A 17098-nucleotide genomic window follows, 5' to 3' on the forward strand; every position below is an offset into this window, starting at 1 on the left:
GCCAAGTGACGAAATCAGGAAATAGATTAAATTAGGGATGCACTTAGTGATTCAAGATGCATAAATTTGTAAAGATCATAGCATACTCTCCATTTTATAAGAGCAGTGAAAAAAGGAATAGATTACAGTATACTCCCTCCGTTTCATAAGAGTAATGAAACAAGATGAGCGAATTGATCTAAGCGATATCTCAGATGAAATCATCAAACTAGACATAAAACAAAGATCACACAATATTCAATCAAATTGTTCAATAGATTTTCAAGATCAAGATCATGCATATTTTACTAACTAAAATTGGCTTAAGCACAATCAACTGATTAATAGTTAAATTGAGACAATCTATATAAGAAACCAAAAGAACTCAAATGGTTTTCAACAGCTGTGAGTGGTCTTAGAATAAGAAACAGAGAACGAAGTACCCATAATTGGGAAGACAAAACCACAAAATCCCATCATGTTCAAACATCCTAAAAAAAGATACAATCCAAACCAAAACTGCTGCTCTCTTAATGTTCTTAACGATTGGCCTTGGCCACCCTCTCGATTTCATCTTTCTTCTTGATGGCGTAGCTGCACGTACATCGAAAAATGGTGGTCAACAAATGACAACACAGGTATATACATATAGGTATATATTGAGAGATAGAAACTACAGAAGCCCAATCGGGATAACTAAATGTGACTGAATCCTTTCTTACCTGTTAGATGACCCTTTAGCAGCATTGATGAGTTCATCAGCAAGGCATTCAGCGATGGTTTTTACGTTCCTGAAGGAACTCTCTCGAGCACCAGTTGTCAGGAGGTATATAGCCTGATTAACGCGACGAAGAGGTGAGATATCCACTGCTTGACGTCTCACAACACCAGCAGAACCAATCCTGGTCGCATCTTCCCTTGGCCCACTACAAAGAAAGATCAAGTGAACACCCAACTAAAATATGTAAACTCAAGTGTACTGAGAACACGCTTCAAAACACCATGTAGAGGAAAGTAACGGTGTGCACACAAAACTAAAATAAAATGGTCCAAATGCATAGATAAGTGATAACAAAAACATAGCAATAATAAAATAAATTGTTCAAAATGGCAGAGACTACGAGCAATCAACTCTTCTAATACCTGTTGATGACAGCATCAACAATGACTTGAATTGGGTTCTGGTCAGTTAGCAAGTGGATGATCTCCATAGCATGCTTGACAATGCGGACGGCCATCAACTTCTTGCCGTTGTTTCTACCGTGCATCATGAGCGAGTTGGTCAGCCTTTCAACAATTGGGCACTGAGCCTTCCTGAACCGCTTTGCTTGGTACCTCCCAGCAGTGTGGGGCATGTATATAGGGCGTTTTGAAGCAGTTGCAGTGATGTAATCCTCAACAGAAATGTCACTAACCTATAAAGAACACAGATTTATTAATTAAAAGAAAACATGCATCACATTTGACCTAACCAAAGCATCTTGCAACCAGGTATCCCGGTATCTAACCTATTTATTTCCACCAACCATCATACAAATTTTCATGAGCTACATATGATTCTAGAGAAGATAGTAAAGGGAAAAAACTTGCAAACCCAAAACAAAATCAAAGATTAAAGGAAAATTTTAGATTTGCTGCAAGATTAATCACATGGACAGCAATGACGATTCAATTTCTTCAGCTCAATATATATTATGCATAAGTTCTAATTCATAGCACAAGAGGCAGCGAGAAAAGTTATGAGAATCGGCATCGTAAACCAAAAAATCAATTGGACGCCAAAGAAAGGGGGAATAGCTTAACGAAAACAGTATATAAATAAATCACATCAAAGCAACGATCTGGTATGACTATCACCAGATAAATAAATAACTCATACCAAAGCATTCCAACAATTCACAAGCAACGAAAGAAAATATCAATAATTCAACGCAAAGTACCCTAAACAAATAGGAGGTCAAGAGCGAGAAAACATCGGATCGAATCAAACATAAAACAAAAACCGAAACTTTTACAGGAGCAAAAGATAAAACTTTGCCTCAACTCCGTCGTAGGACCACCGGTTGAAGAGCATGACCTCGCTGCGACTCTTATCCTGGACTTCATCTACAACTGCGACGGCAGGGACGGCGGCCTCCATTGTGCTTCTGTACGGCGGGGGCGGGGAGCTCTGCAAATCTGCGGTGATGGAGTGTGTGGAGACGAAGAAGACGAAAATAAATATGAGAGCTGCTTGTAAAACCCTAGGGCTAATTCAATTGTGCAGTTTAATGGGTATTACAATTATACCCTGTGGGCCGGATATCATTGCTTGGGCCTTTCAGTTCATCTAGACAGTGTTAAAGGGACTAGATTTACAAACTTGCCATTGGGCTTAAATACATGGGAAAGTTTATTGGGCTTTTTTTGGGGCCTGGGGGTTGTACATGTAACTACACGAATTTTCATCATTTTAACCATAATCAATTGCAACACAAACTAATTGAAAAATACGAGTGAAATTAATTTTGTGGGAAAAATCAAAAGAGTACTAAAAATTTGTGGAAAAAACTAGAAAATACTAAAAGTTCCTGTATTTACACGCAAATAACCTAAGTTAAAATTGACATGTGTACACCAAATAGACAATAATATACCATATAAAAGCCAAGTCAGTTACAATCCGATTGCAATTGTTCGTCGTGGGAAAAATTTGACGAGCACAAAGTTCATATATTTAAATTCATAAAAAAAAAATGTTCATAAGAAATTCAAAACATGCTGAAAGTTTATGTATTTGCACACAATGGCGCTGCAATTGGGTGAGGGAATGAGGGTTTCTATTGTGTGTGCGGGTCTGTGTCCTGGTGTGTGTGGCATTAGAGGTTAACATTATTTGAATTTAGTAATTAGGGGGTTAATTGACCCCTTGTTTTTTCTCCAAATAGGAAACGAGTCATTTAAGTTGAGACAATCAAAAAAAGAATACGTGTCATTAATAATGGGACGGATGGAGTACATTATTAATTTAAGCAATGTGCACGAACTAAAAAATGTGACATTGTCACTTAAGTAGGGAACAATAATTGTAACACCCCACCCATTTATATTAAGTTTAGAATAATTTTAAACTTAGATTTAAGATGATTCACGTCGGATTGAGAAAAAGAATTTTTTTTTAATTCCAACAAAAATAATTTACAAAAGCATTTGTAAATTTAGTTATTAAGTTTATATGCATTGCATATTTATTTAATTTAGCATTCAAGCATTTTTACGAGCTTTTAATTAGCAAACCCTGAGGAATTATTACAGTTCCAATAATTCAGTCCTGAGGGATTTTAATTATCAATCCTCACTCAACTCACTTACACTCATACCTCCCATCAGTCGCCCTACACCTATTCAAGCAGCCCAAAATTCGTGTTTTATGCCATGCTTGGCAGAGGCAATCAAATGCCCCATTTTCAGCCCCAAAGTCAGCCTTACGCCATGTTTTTAGCCCAAAAGTCAGCTAAAAACAAGCAATCACAGCTGCCCCCTTATTCACCCAATCGCAGCTGCCCTATTCACCAACCCATGCTGGAGTCAATCAAATTCCCCAACACGCACGCCTCCTGCAAAAATTTAAGTCATGTTCCCACTCTTCTCAATAAATCACAAGTCACCAATCTCAACATATACTCCTTCAAAGAGCTCAAGTTCAGCCAAGAACATCCGTCTAGCCCATTCTCCTTTCCAACAAGCAAGTAGGATCAAATATTCACTGAAATTTCTCACAAGGTAATCACCTGCTATTCTCTGCTTACCTCTGTTCATACATCGTGCATCAAGCTTCAAACTTGTCCAAATCATGTACAAATTCGATATATACACAACAACACATTCAAACTTTTGAAAAATGACATTCATATTATATATATGCATACATATTCTGTGCATACACGCAAGTGTTTATATCAAAGTGTCAAATGAGAGAAAAGTCAGAGTCTTGAGCTTGTTTGCTTTTAAATCGGGGCTGAGATGGTGGTGAGCGGCGACGGCGGGGCGAAGCTACTGCCGTCGGCTGTCGAGTCAAGTCAGGGAAGGAGCGTTTGGCTGTGAGCCGGCAGACGGCTGTAGTGGCGTGAAGCGGCTGCTGTCAGTCTGGCCGAGTAAGTGGGAGAGAGAGAGAGAGCTTGAGGGCTGGGAATCGGCGGTGATGGCTGAATTAGGCAGGGGAAGAGGGCGGCGGCCGTGGCATCGCTGCGGTTGCCGGAGGTGAGGGCGGCGCGGCTTATAGCTGTCGTTCGCCGGAGTTCCAGAAGGAAGGCGGCCGGAATTGCGCGAAGGGGAGGGAGATGAGGCGGCGAGGCGTGGAGCCACTGACCGCGCCCTCCGGATTTGTTAACAGAGGGAGGTGCGGCGGCAGTCCGTTTCTTCTGCTGCTGCCCGACCGAAGATGGAGAAGGAGAGAGAGAGTTGGGGGCTAGGACGCCGGTGGTGGTGGCGTGAAGCCGCTGCCGTCGTCCGCTGCATTTTCAGGAGGCAACGGCGGATCTATGTGAGCCGAGAGAGAGCGGGTTTCTGTTTGAGTGAGAAGAGGGGTGATAGCCGGCGGCCTTGGTGCCGTCGACCTGAGGAGGGAGATCCGAGCGTCGTCAGCGGCCGTCGCTGTTGCTCCGGCAAGCTTTGGCGGCGGCGTGAGATGAGGGAAGAAGCGAGGAACCGAAGCAGAGAGAGTTTCAGCGTGAGAGAAGAGGCGCAGGCGTGAGGGAGGAAAGGAAGAAAAGAAAAGCTAGGTTTGGGTTGTTGGGCTTGAGAGTTGGGTTTGAGGTTGGGCCTATGATGGGCCGATTTTTAATTAAATTGCCTGGGCTCTTGATTTAATTCAGTTGGGCTCATGTTTATTTAATTATGTTGGGCCTCTGATTTTATTAAAAGATGGGCTGCATATGTTTAAGTTTGGGCTATCACCATTTAATTAAAATGGGCTGCCTTCTTATATTAATTAGACTTTATAATTAGTTTAATTAATTAATTTAAAGAATGATTTGCATAATAATATTAAATTATTATTATGTGCATATTATAAGTAAATTACTTATTATATGCTAAGCATGACATGATATTGCATTATATTTTGCAATAAAAGTATTTATGATTTAATTGATTTTATTTATAATTCCAATTATTTAAGAAAATCGAGTAAGGATATTGTTGGTGTCCTTGACTCAAGAAAATTAGTTTTCAATCTTTATTATTAAATTTTGAGAACTCGGCGTGATGAATCAAAGAATGTCTAGCACGTCCTCTATGACTTAAGAAAAGATTAAGGAGACCTATTAAGAATAGAATTTCTTGTAGGCTTTGTGGACCAAGGGGATTAGCGTTGTTTTCCCAAGACAAGTTATATGTGTATGATCTTCAGGCTTTGCCTATCCAGGTGGGCATTACTTTCATATATATCAAATGAGTTTAAATGTTACGTTCAAGCAAGTTATTTCATGACTAAATTAATTGAAGTTATTTCAAATATTGTCTTGCCATAAAATGTTTAAATTTTAGTATGATATCTATCTGCTTTGGCTTTGCCAATGATGCAATCGAATTCGGGTCCTGAGCAGTTGATAGCTATCCTGCCAGGGCTAGTGTACACCAGTGACCGTGAGTCATCTAGCGGGTTGGCCGGTCAAGTGACCGTGAGAGGTGGCCACCTCTCCGGCACATAGCTTCAGATATGATAGATTACAAGAGAACTTAGTCTGCAGACGAACCTTAAGAATCACAAATGAATTTAGTAAGCTTGGGCCTTTTTAGCGAAAAACCCCCTTGCTGTACTATTTATGATGGCATGACAGTTTACAGTCTTTAAGCATGTATTTTATACCTAGGCATACGTGCCCACTGAGTGCTTTTGTACTCAGCCCTGCATATGTTTTCTAAATGTGCAGGTTGAGCTGATGTGATGATGGTGCTGCAATGAGCGGAGTTTCCAGGGTTGTTAATAAATAGTTAACCTGTCTAGAATATGTCTTCATACATATGTCTGGCTACTTTCCGCTGCAAGATGTTGTTGATGTTATAGTATGTTATGTCATACTTTGAGTCTTAAGAGAATGGTTTCATATGATGTATAACTTGATTAATGATATTAATTAAGTTTTATGCTGTCTTTCATAGACTATTTTCAATTGAGTATTCATGAATAAAAATGACGAGTTTTATTAAGATGAGTAAGTTTTACGGCTATAAATGACGCCCCTTTTCTTCCCCTTCTTCTTTAACCCCATCCCTAGTCGTAGATCACTCGGCTTAACTATCCTTAGTTAGGGCGGGCTGTGACAGAGTGGTATCAGAGCGAAGGAAAGCTCTGAATTAGAAGTCTTGAGTTTAGTCTAGAATGAGTCACTAGACTAATAGTTATTAACAACCGTGAGCTCAGCGCACCATCACACCAGGCTCAACGAGGTATGTAAAATTTCAAAGTTTATTTGACGTTAAATTTTGAAGAGCATGATGTTGAGGTTATATGATGAGTTATGATGTTATACTTTGAAGATGCATAGTTTGAGTTTGAGGATTACAACATGATTAATAATGAGTTATTATGTTGTAAAAGCATATGTTGACGTTACATGATGAATCATGAGAGCGTTTATATCATATGATGTTATATGATTGAGGATGCATAATTATGAGTTATGATGTGATGTATTTGAGATGTTTTGTGATGAGAATTGTTTGAGCAGTTGTGATAAGTCACAATGATTTAGATGAAGGAATCTAATGTCATTGTTAAGAGAGATTTTCTACTCAGTAGAAGGATGAAATGAGAACCTAGAGCTAAAGCTTGAGAGAATTAGCAATTGCTTTAAGTACTTGTTTGTATGAGTTATGAGTTTGAGTTATGAGCTTGAGTATAATAGCATGATTAATGATGAGTTATTAACATGCTGCAATGAGATATTGTACGATATGTTTGAGATGTTTTATGACGCGAGTTTTGCTCACGCAACCTTAATGGTACTTAAGGAGGTATCATGAGCCATAGTCTTTGGAGATGGCTTTGAGAGAGAATTGTTGAGTTGTCTTACTGAATCATGATGATTTAGATTAAGGGATCTAATATCATTGTTTAGAGAGATTCCCTACTGAGTAAAGATGGGACGAGATGAGAATTTAGATGTTTTGAGCTTGAGTTTTAAGATAACAGTACTACTTAGTAGGAGTTTTGCTAAGTTATGTTTTGTTTATTTCTGTTGCTGGAGCCAAGTAGAGTTAGTTCCTAGAGTCACCTTTAAGTTCTCCTTATAGGTTGGCCAGGACTGTTGGCACTGCACGAAAGTGGACTGTTGTGAGATCGAACTCAGGAAAGATCGGATACGAGGATGAGGCGTACAGTATGTGGTACAGAGATACCCTAGCATATTTTCAAACACATGTTCATAGACTATGAAAGGATGAAAGCCTTATGGTTGTTACTAGACTGGATGGCATCGTGCACCTAGTCCCCTTGCTACCAATCGAGTGGTAGGATTGAGCAAGGAAGAAAGCCTCTCAATATGATGGGACGTGTAGTCTTGAGTGCTGGACCCACAGGAGATGAGATTTATTACAGATGCCCAGATTTTCTATGCGGATCTACTGACCGGATGCCTGTTTTCTACCAGGGACTCTAGAAGAGTGTAGTAGATATCGAGTCGATCCTTGAGTATCAGTTACCAAAGATGATAAATGATAAACGATAATGAGGATGAGAAGTAGCCGAGGAGGGCTAGAGTTGATGAGGATGAGAAGAAAAGTCGATGTAGACTAGAGTTAAGAATGATCTTGAGAGTATGAGCGGTACACCCTCGTTGTTGATTAGTTTCAATTACATTGCGATGTATATAACTTACTTAGGAGATACTGGTACTTGAGCTTTTGACATGCTGATAGATAAGCATGCAAATATAGTACCCTACTGATGTTAAATAGATGGATGTTCCTAGTGTGCTAAAGTAGCAACTAGATGAGTTAACTGGTAGAAATTACCGTAAGAGGTCCAGACCGAGACATAGTACTATTAATAGTGTCGGTTTAGAAGGGACATTACGATAGATACTATGGTTTTTGTAGGGTTTATATAACCCCTTTATGTAAGTCCTCTAAAAAGAGGCATTCTACTGATGGATATATTAGGTTGACCAGAGTGGTCTTTTTGTTAGCATTTCGTGAGTGCTTATTGCCTTACAGATGAATGTTAAGGTGACCGTGAGGGTTTCCTTAAAGTTGAGTTAGTAAATTGAACTTGAGTTTCGAGGATGCTTAGAGCGTTGGTCGAATTGAGTTTTCCTTTTGTGATTTCAAAAATGCCTCAAAGATGTCATCAAGAGTGTGATGTGAAGGATAGGCGGGATAATACTCCGCCACCACCACCGCAACATGAGAGGAGAGTCGAAAAATATTGAACTTTCGAAACAAGAGTCTAGAACATAGGACCCTGAGTTTAAGCTTTTAGCTTGCTGGTGTGAACTTAAGTTTTGTTAAATATAGTATGTTGAGGGTTTAGAAGACACAGAATTTCCAAGTTCGGGATAGTATATCCCGTGTGACTGGGGAGTGATTATGTTGGACCTGGCCAGTCCGCATGATCCAAATCTCAGTAGACGTGTTTTGGGTTTATAAACCCATGTGTTTCAACTTTCGGTTGAAAAGCCAGATGAGTTCTTACTCTAGGTCATTTTTGTTCGACCTGGTAGTTACTTCATTCTACCCTCTGGTCATTCATTTGAGTCTCTTGAACAATTTGTTTTGATGTCATTCTAGGGTTGAACTCTTACAACTTTTGAGTTATCCTAGTAGATTCTTTTGATGTATAAGACTAGTGAGAGGCACGTCAGAGGACTTTAACACCCGAGCAACTGGTAAACTACACCTGAGAACAATTCAAGGCTACTCTTGAGAAATATGTACCGAGGAGTACAGTAAGCAGCGAGAGGACTGATTATCGAAGTTTGATGCAAGGAAAGAAATCGATTGTAGAGTATAATTGAGAATTCTGTGAGCTATCACGTTCGCTCATCAGAAGATGGATAATGATGAAGAGATGTTTGAGTTTTAAGTGTTGGTTTAAGGCAGGACTTTAAGGTAGTATGGGCAAGATATTGGATGCACCAGTTAGAATCCTGTTTAATACAGGAGCCTTGCATTCTTTAAGTGTTTGAAGCATGTTACCTTCAAACTCGAACCAAAACGAGCTAGTCCCAAGTTGAGAGTAATCACTCCTGTAGGAAGAGGTACTACAGTTTCTCACATGATTTCTAAATTAGAGTTTGAGTTAGGACCACTAAAGATGAAAACAAGAACCTTGCACTTAATGCCTATGTGGAACGTAGACATTATTCTAAGGATGGACTGGTTAGCAGAGAACTTTGCCCCGATTGATTGTAAGAAGAGACAGATAACTTTCCAACCACCTGGGAAGGAACGGACATGTTTTCACGGCATTGATAGAAAGAAGAGAGTTCCAATCGTTTCGGCACTTTAGGCGTCGAAATTGGTAAAGAAGAAAGGAGCACAAGCTTACCTAGTTTACTTGAATGATGAAGGAGAATCAAAAAAAAAAAAAAACTTTGAGGATGTAGCAGTGGTAAGGGAATATAGAGATGTATTTCCCGAGGTCTTACCAGGATTGCCACCAACAAGACAGTTGGAGTTCACTATCGACCTAGAACCTGGATCAGCACTAGTGTCGAAGGCATCCTATGGAATAGCGCCTAAGGAGCTACAAGATATGAAGATTCAGCTACAAGAATTGCTCGAGTTAGGTTTTATTAGACCTAGTGTATCCCGTGGGGAGCACCAGTCCTTTTTGTCAAAAAGAAGGATGGCACGTTGAGAATGTGTATAGATTATCGAGAGCTGAATAAATTGACACTCAAGAACAAATATCCTTTACCAAGGATAGATGACTTGTTTGATCAAGGAGCGACTTTTTTCTTGAAAGTTGACTTGAGATCATATTACCACCAGTTCAAATTTTGACAGAAGGATACACCTAAGACAGCTTTTCAAATGAGGTATGAGCACTATGAGTTCATAGTTATGTCATTCGGTTTGACGAAGGCACCAGTAGTTTCATGGATCACATGAATCGAGTGTTCCATCAATAATTGGATAAATTTATCCTAGTTTTCATAGATGATATTCTCATCTATTCGAAGAATAAGAAGAAGCGCCAAAACATTTGAGAACGATGTTGGAAACGCTAAGAGTTGAGAAGTTTTTGCCAAATTCACCAAGTGCGAGTTTTGGTTGAACGAAGTAACTTTTCTAGGACATATTGTATCATCCGAAGGAATTAAAATTGACCCCGCCAAGGTACCAGCTGTACATGAGTGGAGATCACCAACTACGCCTAACGAGATTCGCAACTTTTTAGGCTTAGCAGGATACTATCAGAGGTTTATTAAAGGATTTTCCATGATAGTAAGACCGAGAAAAGAAGTTAAGTACAATTGGAAAGAGGAGTGTAAAGAGAGTTTTTAAGAGCTTAAAGGAAATTGACTACAGCACCAGTGCTGCTAGTCTCGGAAATGGATAAAGAGTATACCATCTACACAGATGCGTCAAAGAATGAACTAGGATGTGTTTTGATGCAAGAAGGAAGAGTTATAGTCTATGCATCAACTTAGACCCCACGAGATAAATTATCCAACGCATGAATTAGAGCTTGTAGCCGTTGTGCATGCCCTGAAAATTTGGAGACATCATCTCTACGGAGTTAGATGTGAGATTTTCACGGACCACAAAACTTTGAAATATTTTTTTTCAAGCATAAGGATATTAACATGAGGCAAAGGAGATGGCTCGAATTAGTAAAGGATGTTAACTGCGACATTAACTATCACCCTGGCAAGGCCAATGTAGTAGCCAATGCATTGAGCCGAAAGGTCTCGTCAAAGTAAGGATGTCTTCTCACGAGAGAGGATGAGCTTATAAAGGACTTTGACAAGATGAGGATAGAGATGATAAAACCACCAGGGACGATAGCGAGTATTGTTGCGACGATGCCTAGTTTGAGAAAAATGGTGATTGAAGCACAAGGAAAGATGAGACAATGAACAAGTTACGAGAAAGGATAAGAGCATGAGATCTCAAGAGTTACCAAAAAGCATCAGACAATGCTATCTTATTTGAGGGAAGAATATGCATTTCCCGCGATGATGAACTTAAGAATACGATCATGAGTGAGACTCATGACACGCCTTACACCGCTCACCCAGGAGGCACAAAGATGTATCAGGTTGTGAAAAATAGATTTTTGTGGGACAGAATGAAATGAGACATAGCTTCGTTTGTAGAGCGATGCTTAGCTTGTCAGCAAGTGAAAGCGTTACACCAACGACCCTATGGGAAGTTAAAATCGTTGGAGATTCCCGAGTGGAAATGGGATCACATAGCGATGGATTTTGTGATAGCTTTACCGAAAAGTCAAAGAGGAAATACAGCAATTTGGGTGATTGTAGATCGACTAACAAAATCTGCACATTTCATACCGATCCTATTCGCGTATGGACCAGATAAGTTAGCACAATTGTATGTTCGTGACATTATAAGATTGCATTGAGTACCGGTGTAGATCACCTCAAAAAAAAAAAAAAAATTCATCACGTTTTTGGATGAGTTACAGAAAGAGTTGGGTACAAGGATAAATTTTAGCATAGCAGACGATAGAAGATATGATAAGAACTACTATCCTTGATAGATGAGTAAATCGGGAGAATGTGTTGCCACTAATTGAGTTTGCCTATAAGATGTGAGACAAAGTTTCGAGATAGGAGACAAAGTTTTTCTTGAAGGTTTCACCCTCAAAGGGGATGAATAGATTGGAGTTAAAGGACAGCTTAGACCCAGAGTTATAAGTCCTTACGAGATATTGCAAAAGATAGATCCAATAGCGTATAGGTTGGCTTTGCCACCTAGCTTTGGAAATGTGCATAACGTGTTTCACGTGTCACAATTGAGAGGATATATATACATTTCGACGCAAACCATGTGGTTTACTAAGAATAAATGATCTTAGAACCAGACTTCAGTTATGAAGAGAGACCTCAGATGATGCTAGATCATAAAATTCGGCAATTGAGTAATAAGTCGATTGCATTGGATAAGGTCCAATGGAGATATGATAATTATTTGAATGAGAACGGTGAACTCGGAAGTGAGATCTGAGACCGTTAAGACGTTTTTGAAAATTTTGACTTTTTGACGATGAATAATAAAATACTGCTATTTCGTCTTTTTGTCGACTTTCAAAATCTTACGTGCATGTCATCGAGAAATATTCTTAGTTTTTTTTTTTTATACGAGTCCAATAATGAAAGTTTTTATTTTTGGACGACGAGTGAATAGTAAACTGGGATTTCTCGATAAATGAACCGAGCTCGTTTATCAGAATTTCGAGAACGAGCCTGCGTTTTCTATATTTATATAGAATTACGAGTGTAATGAAAGTGAGTAGGAGCTGAGAGGGCGAGTAACGAAGAGTATGGGTAGTTAGTCGTTAAAACGAGACGAAACGAGATATTTAACGACTAACGGGTTAATATCCTAAAATATTTAAACCTACCCTACCCCTAACCACCCCCCAACCGCCCAGATACTTGATCACAAGGTTCAAGTTTTACGAGGCAATAATATTGTTCTCGTCATGTAGTGGAACCATCACAGGATGGAAAAGGCCACAAAAGAGATGAATAAAACAAATGATCAGTATCCCAAGCAAGAATACCAGATATGCAATTCCGAGGACGGAATTTTTATAAGGAGGGAGGGATGTAACACCCCACCCATTTATATTAAGTTTAGAATAATTTTAAACTTAGATTTAAGATGATTCACGTCGGATTGAGAAAAAGAATTTATTTTAATTCCAACAAAAATAATTTACAAAAGCATTTGTAAATTTAGTTATTAAGTTTATATGCATTGCATATTTATTTAATTTAGCATTCAAGCATTTTTACGAGCTTTTAATTAGCAAACCCTGAGGAATTATTACAGTTCCAATAATTCAGTCCTGAGGGATTTTAATTATCAATCCTCACTCAACTCACTTACACTCATACCTCCCATCAGTCGCCCTACACCTATTCAAGCAGCCCAAAATTCGTGTTTTATGCCATGCTTGGCAGAGGCAATCAAATGCCCCATTTTCAGCCCCAAAGTCAGCCTTACGCCATGTTTTTAGCCCAAAAGTCAGCTAAAAACAAGCAATCACAGCTGCCCCCTTATTCACCCAATCGCAGCTGCCCTATTCACCAACCCATGCTGGAGTCAATCAAATTCCCCAACACGCACGCCTCCTGCAAAAATTTAAGTCATGTTCCCACTCTTCTCAATAAATCACAAGTCACCAATCTCAACATATACTCCTTCAAAGAGCTCAAGTTCAGCCAAGAACATCCGTCTAGCCCATTCTCCTTTCCAACAAGCAAGTAGGATCAAATATTCACTGAAATTTCTCACAAGGTAATCACCTGCTATTCTCTGCTTACCTCTGTTCATACATCGTGCATCAAGCTTCAAACTTGTCCAAATCATGTACAAATTCGATATATACACAACAACACATTCAAACTTTTGAAAAATGACATTCATATTATATATATGCATACATATTCTGTGCATACACGCAAGTGTTTATATCAAAGTGTCAAATGAGAGAAAAGTCAGAGTCTTGAGCTTGTTTGCTTTTAAATCGGGGCTGAGATGGTGGTGAGCGGCGACGGCGGGGCGAAGCTACTGCCGTCGGCTGTCGAGTCAAGTCAGGGAAGGAGCGTTTGGCTGTGAGCCGGCAGACGGCTGTAGTGGCGTGAAGCGGCTGCTGTCAGTCTGGCCGAGTAAGTGGGAGAGAGAGAGAGAGCTTGAGGGCTGGGAATCGGCGGTGATGGCTGAATTAGGCAGGGGAAGAGGGCGGCGGCCGTGGCATCGCTGCGGTTGCCGGAGGTGAGGGCGGCGCGGCTTATAGCTGTCGTTCGCCGGAGTTCCAGAAGGAAGGCGGCCGGAATTGCGCGAAGGGGAGGGAGATGAGGCGGCGAGGCGTGGAGCCACTGACCGCGCCCTCCGGATTTGTTAACAGAGGGAGGTGCGGCGGCAGTCCGTTTCTTCTGCTGCTGCCCGACCGAAGATGGAGAAGGAGAGAGAGAGTTGGGGGCTAGGACGCCGGTGGTGGTGGCGTGAAGCCGCTGCCGTCGTCCGCTGCATTTTCAGGAGGCAACGGCGGATCTATGTGAGCCGAGAGAGAGCGGGTTTCTGTTTGAGTGAGAAGAGGGGTGATAGCCGGCGGCCTTGGTGCCGTCGACCTGAGGAGGGAGATCCGAGCGTCGTCAGCGGCCGTCGCTGTTGCTCCGGCAAGCTTTGGCGGCGGCGTGAGATGAGGGAAGAAGCGAGGAACCGAAGCAGAGAGAGTTTCAGCGTGAGAGAAGAGGCGCAGGCGTGAGGGAGGAAAGGAAGAAAAGAAAAGCTAGGTTTGGGTTGTTGGGCTTGAGAGTTGGGTTTGAGGTTGGGCCTATGATGGGCCGATTTTTAATTAAATTGCCTGGGCTCTTGATTTAATTCAGTTGGGCTCATGTTTATTTAATTATGTTGGGCCTCTGATTTTATTAAAAGATGGGCTGCATATGTTTAAGTTTGGGCTATCACCATTTAATTAAAATGGGCTGCCTTCTTATATTAATTAGACTTTATAATTAGTTTAATTAATTAATTTAAAGAATGATTTGCATAATCATATTAAATTATTATTATGTGCATATTATAAGTAAATTACTTATTATATGCTAAGCATGACATGATATTGCATTATATTTTGCAATAAAAGTATTTATGATTTAATTGATTTTATTTATAATTCCAATTATTTAAGAAAATCGAGTAAGGATATTGTTGGTGTCCTTGACTCAAGAAAATTAGTTTTCAATCTTTATTATTAAATTTTGAGAACTCGGCGTGATGAATCAAAGAATGTCTAGCACGTCCTCTATGACTTAAGAAAAGATTAAGGAGACCTATTAAGAATAGAATTTCTTGTAGGCTTTGTGGACCAAGGGGATTAGCGTTGTTTTCCCAAGACAAGTTATATGTGTATGATCTTCAGGCTTTGCCTATCCAGGTGGGCATTACTTTCATATATATCAAATGAGTTTAAATGTTACGTTCAAGCAAGTTATTTCATGACTAAATTAATTGAAGTTATTTCAAATATTGTCTTGCCATAAAATGTTTAAATTTTAGTATGATATCTATCTGCTTTGGCTTTGCCAATGATGCAATCGAATTCGGGTCCTGAGCAGTTGATAGCTATCCTGCCAGGGCTAGTGTACACCAGTGACCGTGAGTCATCTAGCGGGTTGGCCGGTCAAGTGACCGTGAGAGGTGGCCACCTCTCCGGCACATAGCTTCAGATATGATAGATTACAAGAGAACTTAGTCTGCAGACGAACCTTAAGAATCACAAATGAATTTAGTAAGCTTGGGCCTTTTTAGCGAAAAACCCCCTTGCTGTACTATTTATGATGGCATGACAGTTTACAGTCTTTAAGCATGTATTTTATACCTAGGCATACGTGCCCACTGAGTGCTTTTGTACTCAGTCCTGCATATGTTTTCTAAATGTGCAGGTTGAGCTGATGTGATGATGGTGCTGCAATGAGCGGAGTTTCCAGGGTTGTTAATAAATAGTTAACCTGTCTAGAATATGTCTTCATACATATGTCTGGCTACTTTCCGCTGCAAGATGTTGTTGATGTTATAGTATGTTATGTCATACTTTGAGTCTTAAGAGAATGGTTTCATATGATGTATAACTTGATTAATGATATTAATTAAGTTTTATGCTGTCTTTCATAGACTATTTTCAATTGAGTATTCATGAATAAAAATGACGAGTTTTATTAAGATGAGTAAGTTTTACGGCTATAAATGACGCCCCTTTTCTTCCCCTTCTTCTTTAACCCCATCCCTAGTCGTAGATCACTCGGCTTAACTATCCTTAGTTAGGGCGGGCTGTGACAATAATAAAATTTGTTGCGAACAGTTTCAAACATCGACAAAATAATAAAACTTGTATGCAATATTTGCTCTTCGATATCCGATGTAAATGTAAATAATTATGTGTTCTTACTCTACTCAACTAATAGACAAGCTAAACGAACATTTCTTTTAACTTAGTATAGTCTGACAAAACTCAAACATGTAAGGGTATATACATGGATGCAAAGTTAGAGGGTGTTTGACTCAGCTTATAAGCTCTTTGAAACAGCTTATAAGCTCCTTTAAATTATTTGACAAAATAAGTTCTTATAGCTTATAAGCTCCCCAAAAAATAAGTTCTTCAATCCCAACTTATTTTCTCATTTTGTTTTAAGAAACACTCATTTTACAAAAATAATTCAACTATGATTTTTTTATTTTCATTATATATCATTATAATTTCATCTTTTTTCGATTTTCTCAGTCTAACCAAAAATTTCTCTCTATAACTAAAAATTCTCTTTTAGCTTATAAGTTCAATTATCCAAACACTTTAACTTATAAGATCTTAAGAAACTACATCTTATAAGCTCCCAAAGCTTATAAGCTCTCTAAAATAAGCTTAGCCAAACACTCTCTTAGTGCTACTATGTAGATTGCTTAATAAAGAAAAACTAGTTTCATTTCGAATGTAAATGAGTATGTGGAATATCCAACCCCGCCCACCAAACTAAATGAACATTTGTTTCTAACTTAGTACTAGTAGCCAGACTAAGAGAGTGTTTGGCTAAATTTATTTTAAAAAGCTTATAAATTATTGGAGTTTATAAAATGTACTCCCTCCGTCTCGCGAAACTTAAGAAGTATTCTTTTTCGGATTGTCCCGCGAAGCTTGAGCACTTTCCTTATATGACAAAAGTTTTCTCCTTTATTCACCTTTTCACTTTTTCACATAATACACTTAACTTACAAAATACTAACTCCTTAAAACCCGTGCTGAAAAAAAATTGCTCAAACTTCACGGGATGGATGGAGTAATTTTTTAAAGGCTTATAAGTTGTCAAAGTATTTGAGTAATTGAGCTTATAATAATAAGCTAGATAGAGAATTTTAGTTACAGAGAGAAAATTTTTGTTAGAAA

At 39.2% G+C, this 17098-nt stretch overlaps 1 protein-coding gene and 2 long non-coding RNA genes across 4 annotated transcripts; 2 read left to right on the forward strand and 1 right to left on the reverse strand.

Annotated features, from left to right (window-relative positions):
• Positions 1-320: 320 nt before the first annotated feature.
• LOC131010289 (40S ribosomal protein S5-like) lies at positions 321-2296 on the reverse strand. 2 transcript variants are annotated; one of them, XM_057937741.1, is made up of 4 exons: positions 2018-2296; positions 1123-1394; positions 702-905; positions 321-573 (listed from the first exon to the last, which is right to left on the reverse strand). In XM_057937741.1, the coding sequence occupies exons 1-4, from the start codon at positions 2117-2119 to the stop codon at positions 519-521; spliced, it is 633 nt and encodes a 210-aa protein (XP_057793724.1). In that variant the 5' UTR covers positions 2120-2296; the 3' UTR covers positions 321-518. The 2 variants fall into 2 exon arrangements, with proteins under 2 accessions (XP_057793724.1, XP_057793725.1); XM_057937742.1 differs by having other exon boundaries at positions 1123-1389; positions 2013-2273.
• A 3006-nt stretch (positions 2297-5302) lies between these two features.
• Positions 5303-6168, forward strand: LOC131010290 (uncharacterized). The gene is made up of 2 exons (XR_009096525.1): positions 5303-5383; positions 5892-6168. It is a non-coding gene; the product is annotated as an uncharacterized LOC131010290 (long non-coding RNA).
• Positions 6169-15016: 8848 nt separating this feature from the next.
• LOC131010291 (uncharacterized) lies at positions 15017-15879 on the forward strand. The gene is made up of 2 exons (XR_009096526.1): positions 15017-15097; positions 15606-15879. It is a non-coding gene; the product is annotated as an uncharacterized LOC131010291 (long non-coding RNA).
• Positions 15880-17098: the final 1219 nt, after the last annotated feature.

The sequence above is a fragment of the Salvia miltiorrhiza genome, chromosome 2 (assembly GCF_028751815.1).
Source record: "Salvia miltiorrhiza cultivar Shanhuang (shh) chromosome 2, IMPLAD_Smil_shh, whole genome shotgun sequence".
Lineage (NCBI taxonomy): Eukaryota > Viridiplantae > Streptophyta > Magnoliopsida > Lamiales > Lamiaceae > Salvia > Salvia miltiorrhiza.

Bases quoted from the DNA above. Each gene is read 5' to 3' on its own strand.
- LOC131010289 (XM_057937741.1), bottom strand. From the start codon at position 2,119: ATGGAGGCCGCCGTCCCTGCCGTCGCAGTTGTAGATGAAGTCCAGGAT. The intron at 1,395-2,017 runs GCAAAGTTTTAT...TGTTCTTTATAG, and splicing joins GGTCCTACGACGGAGTTGAG to GTTAGTGACATTTCTGTTGA. The intron at 906-1,122 runs GTATTAGAAGAG...CTTTCTTTGTAG, and splicing joins GTTGATGCTGTCATCAACAG to TGGGCCAAGGGAAGATGCGA.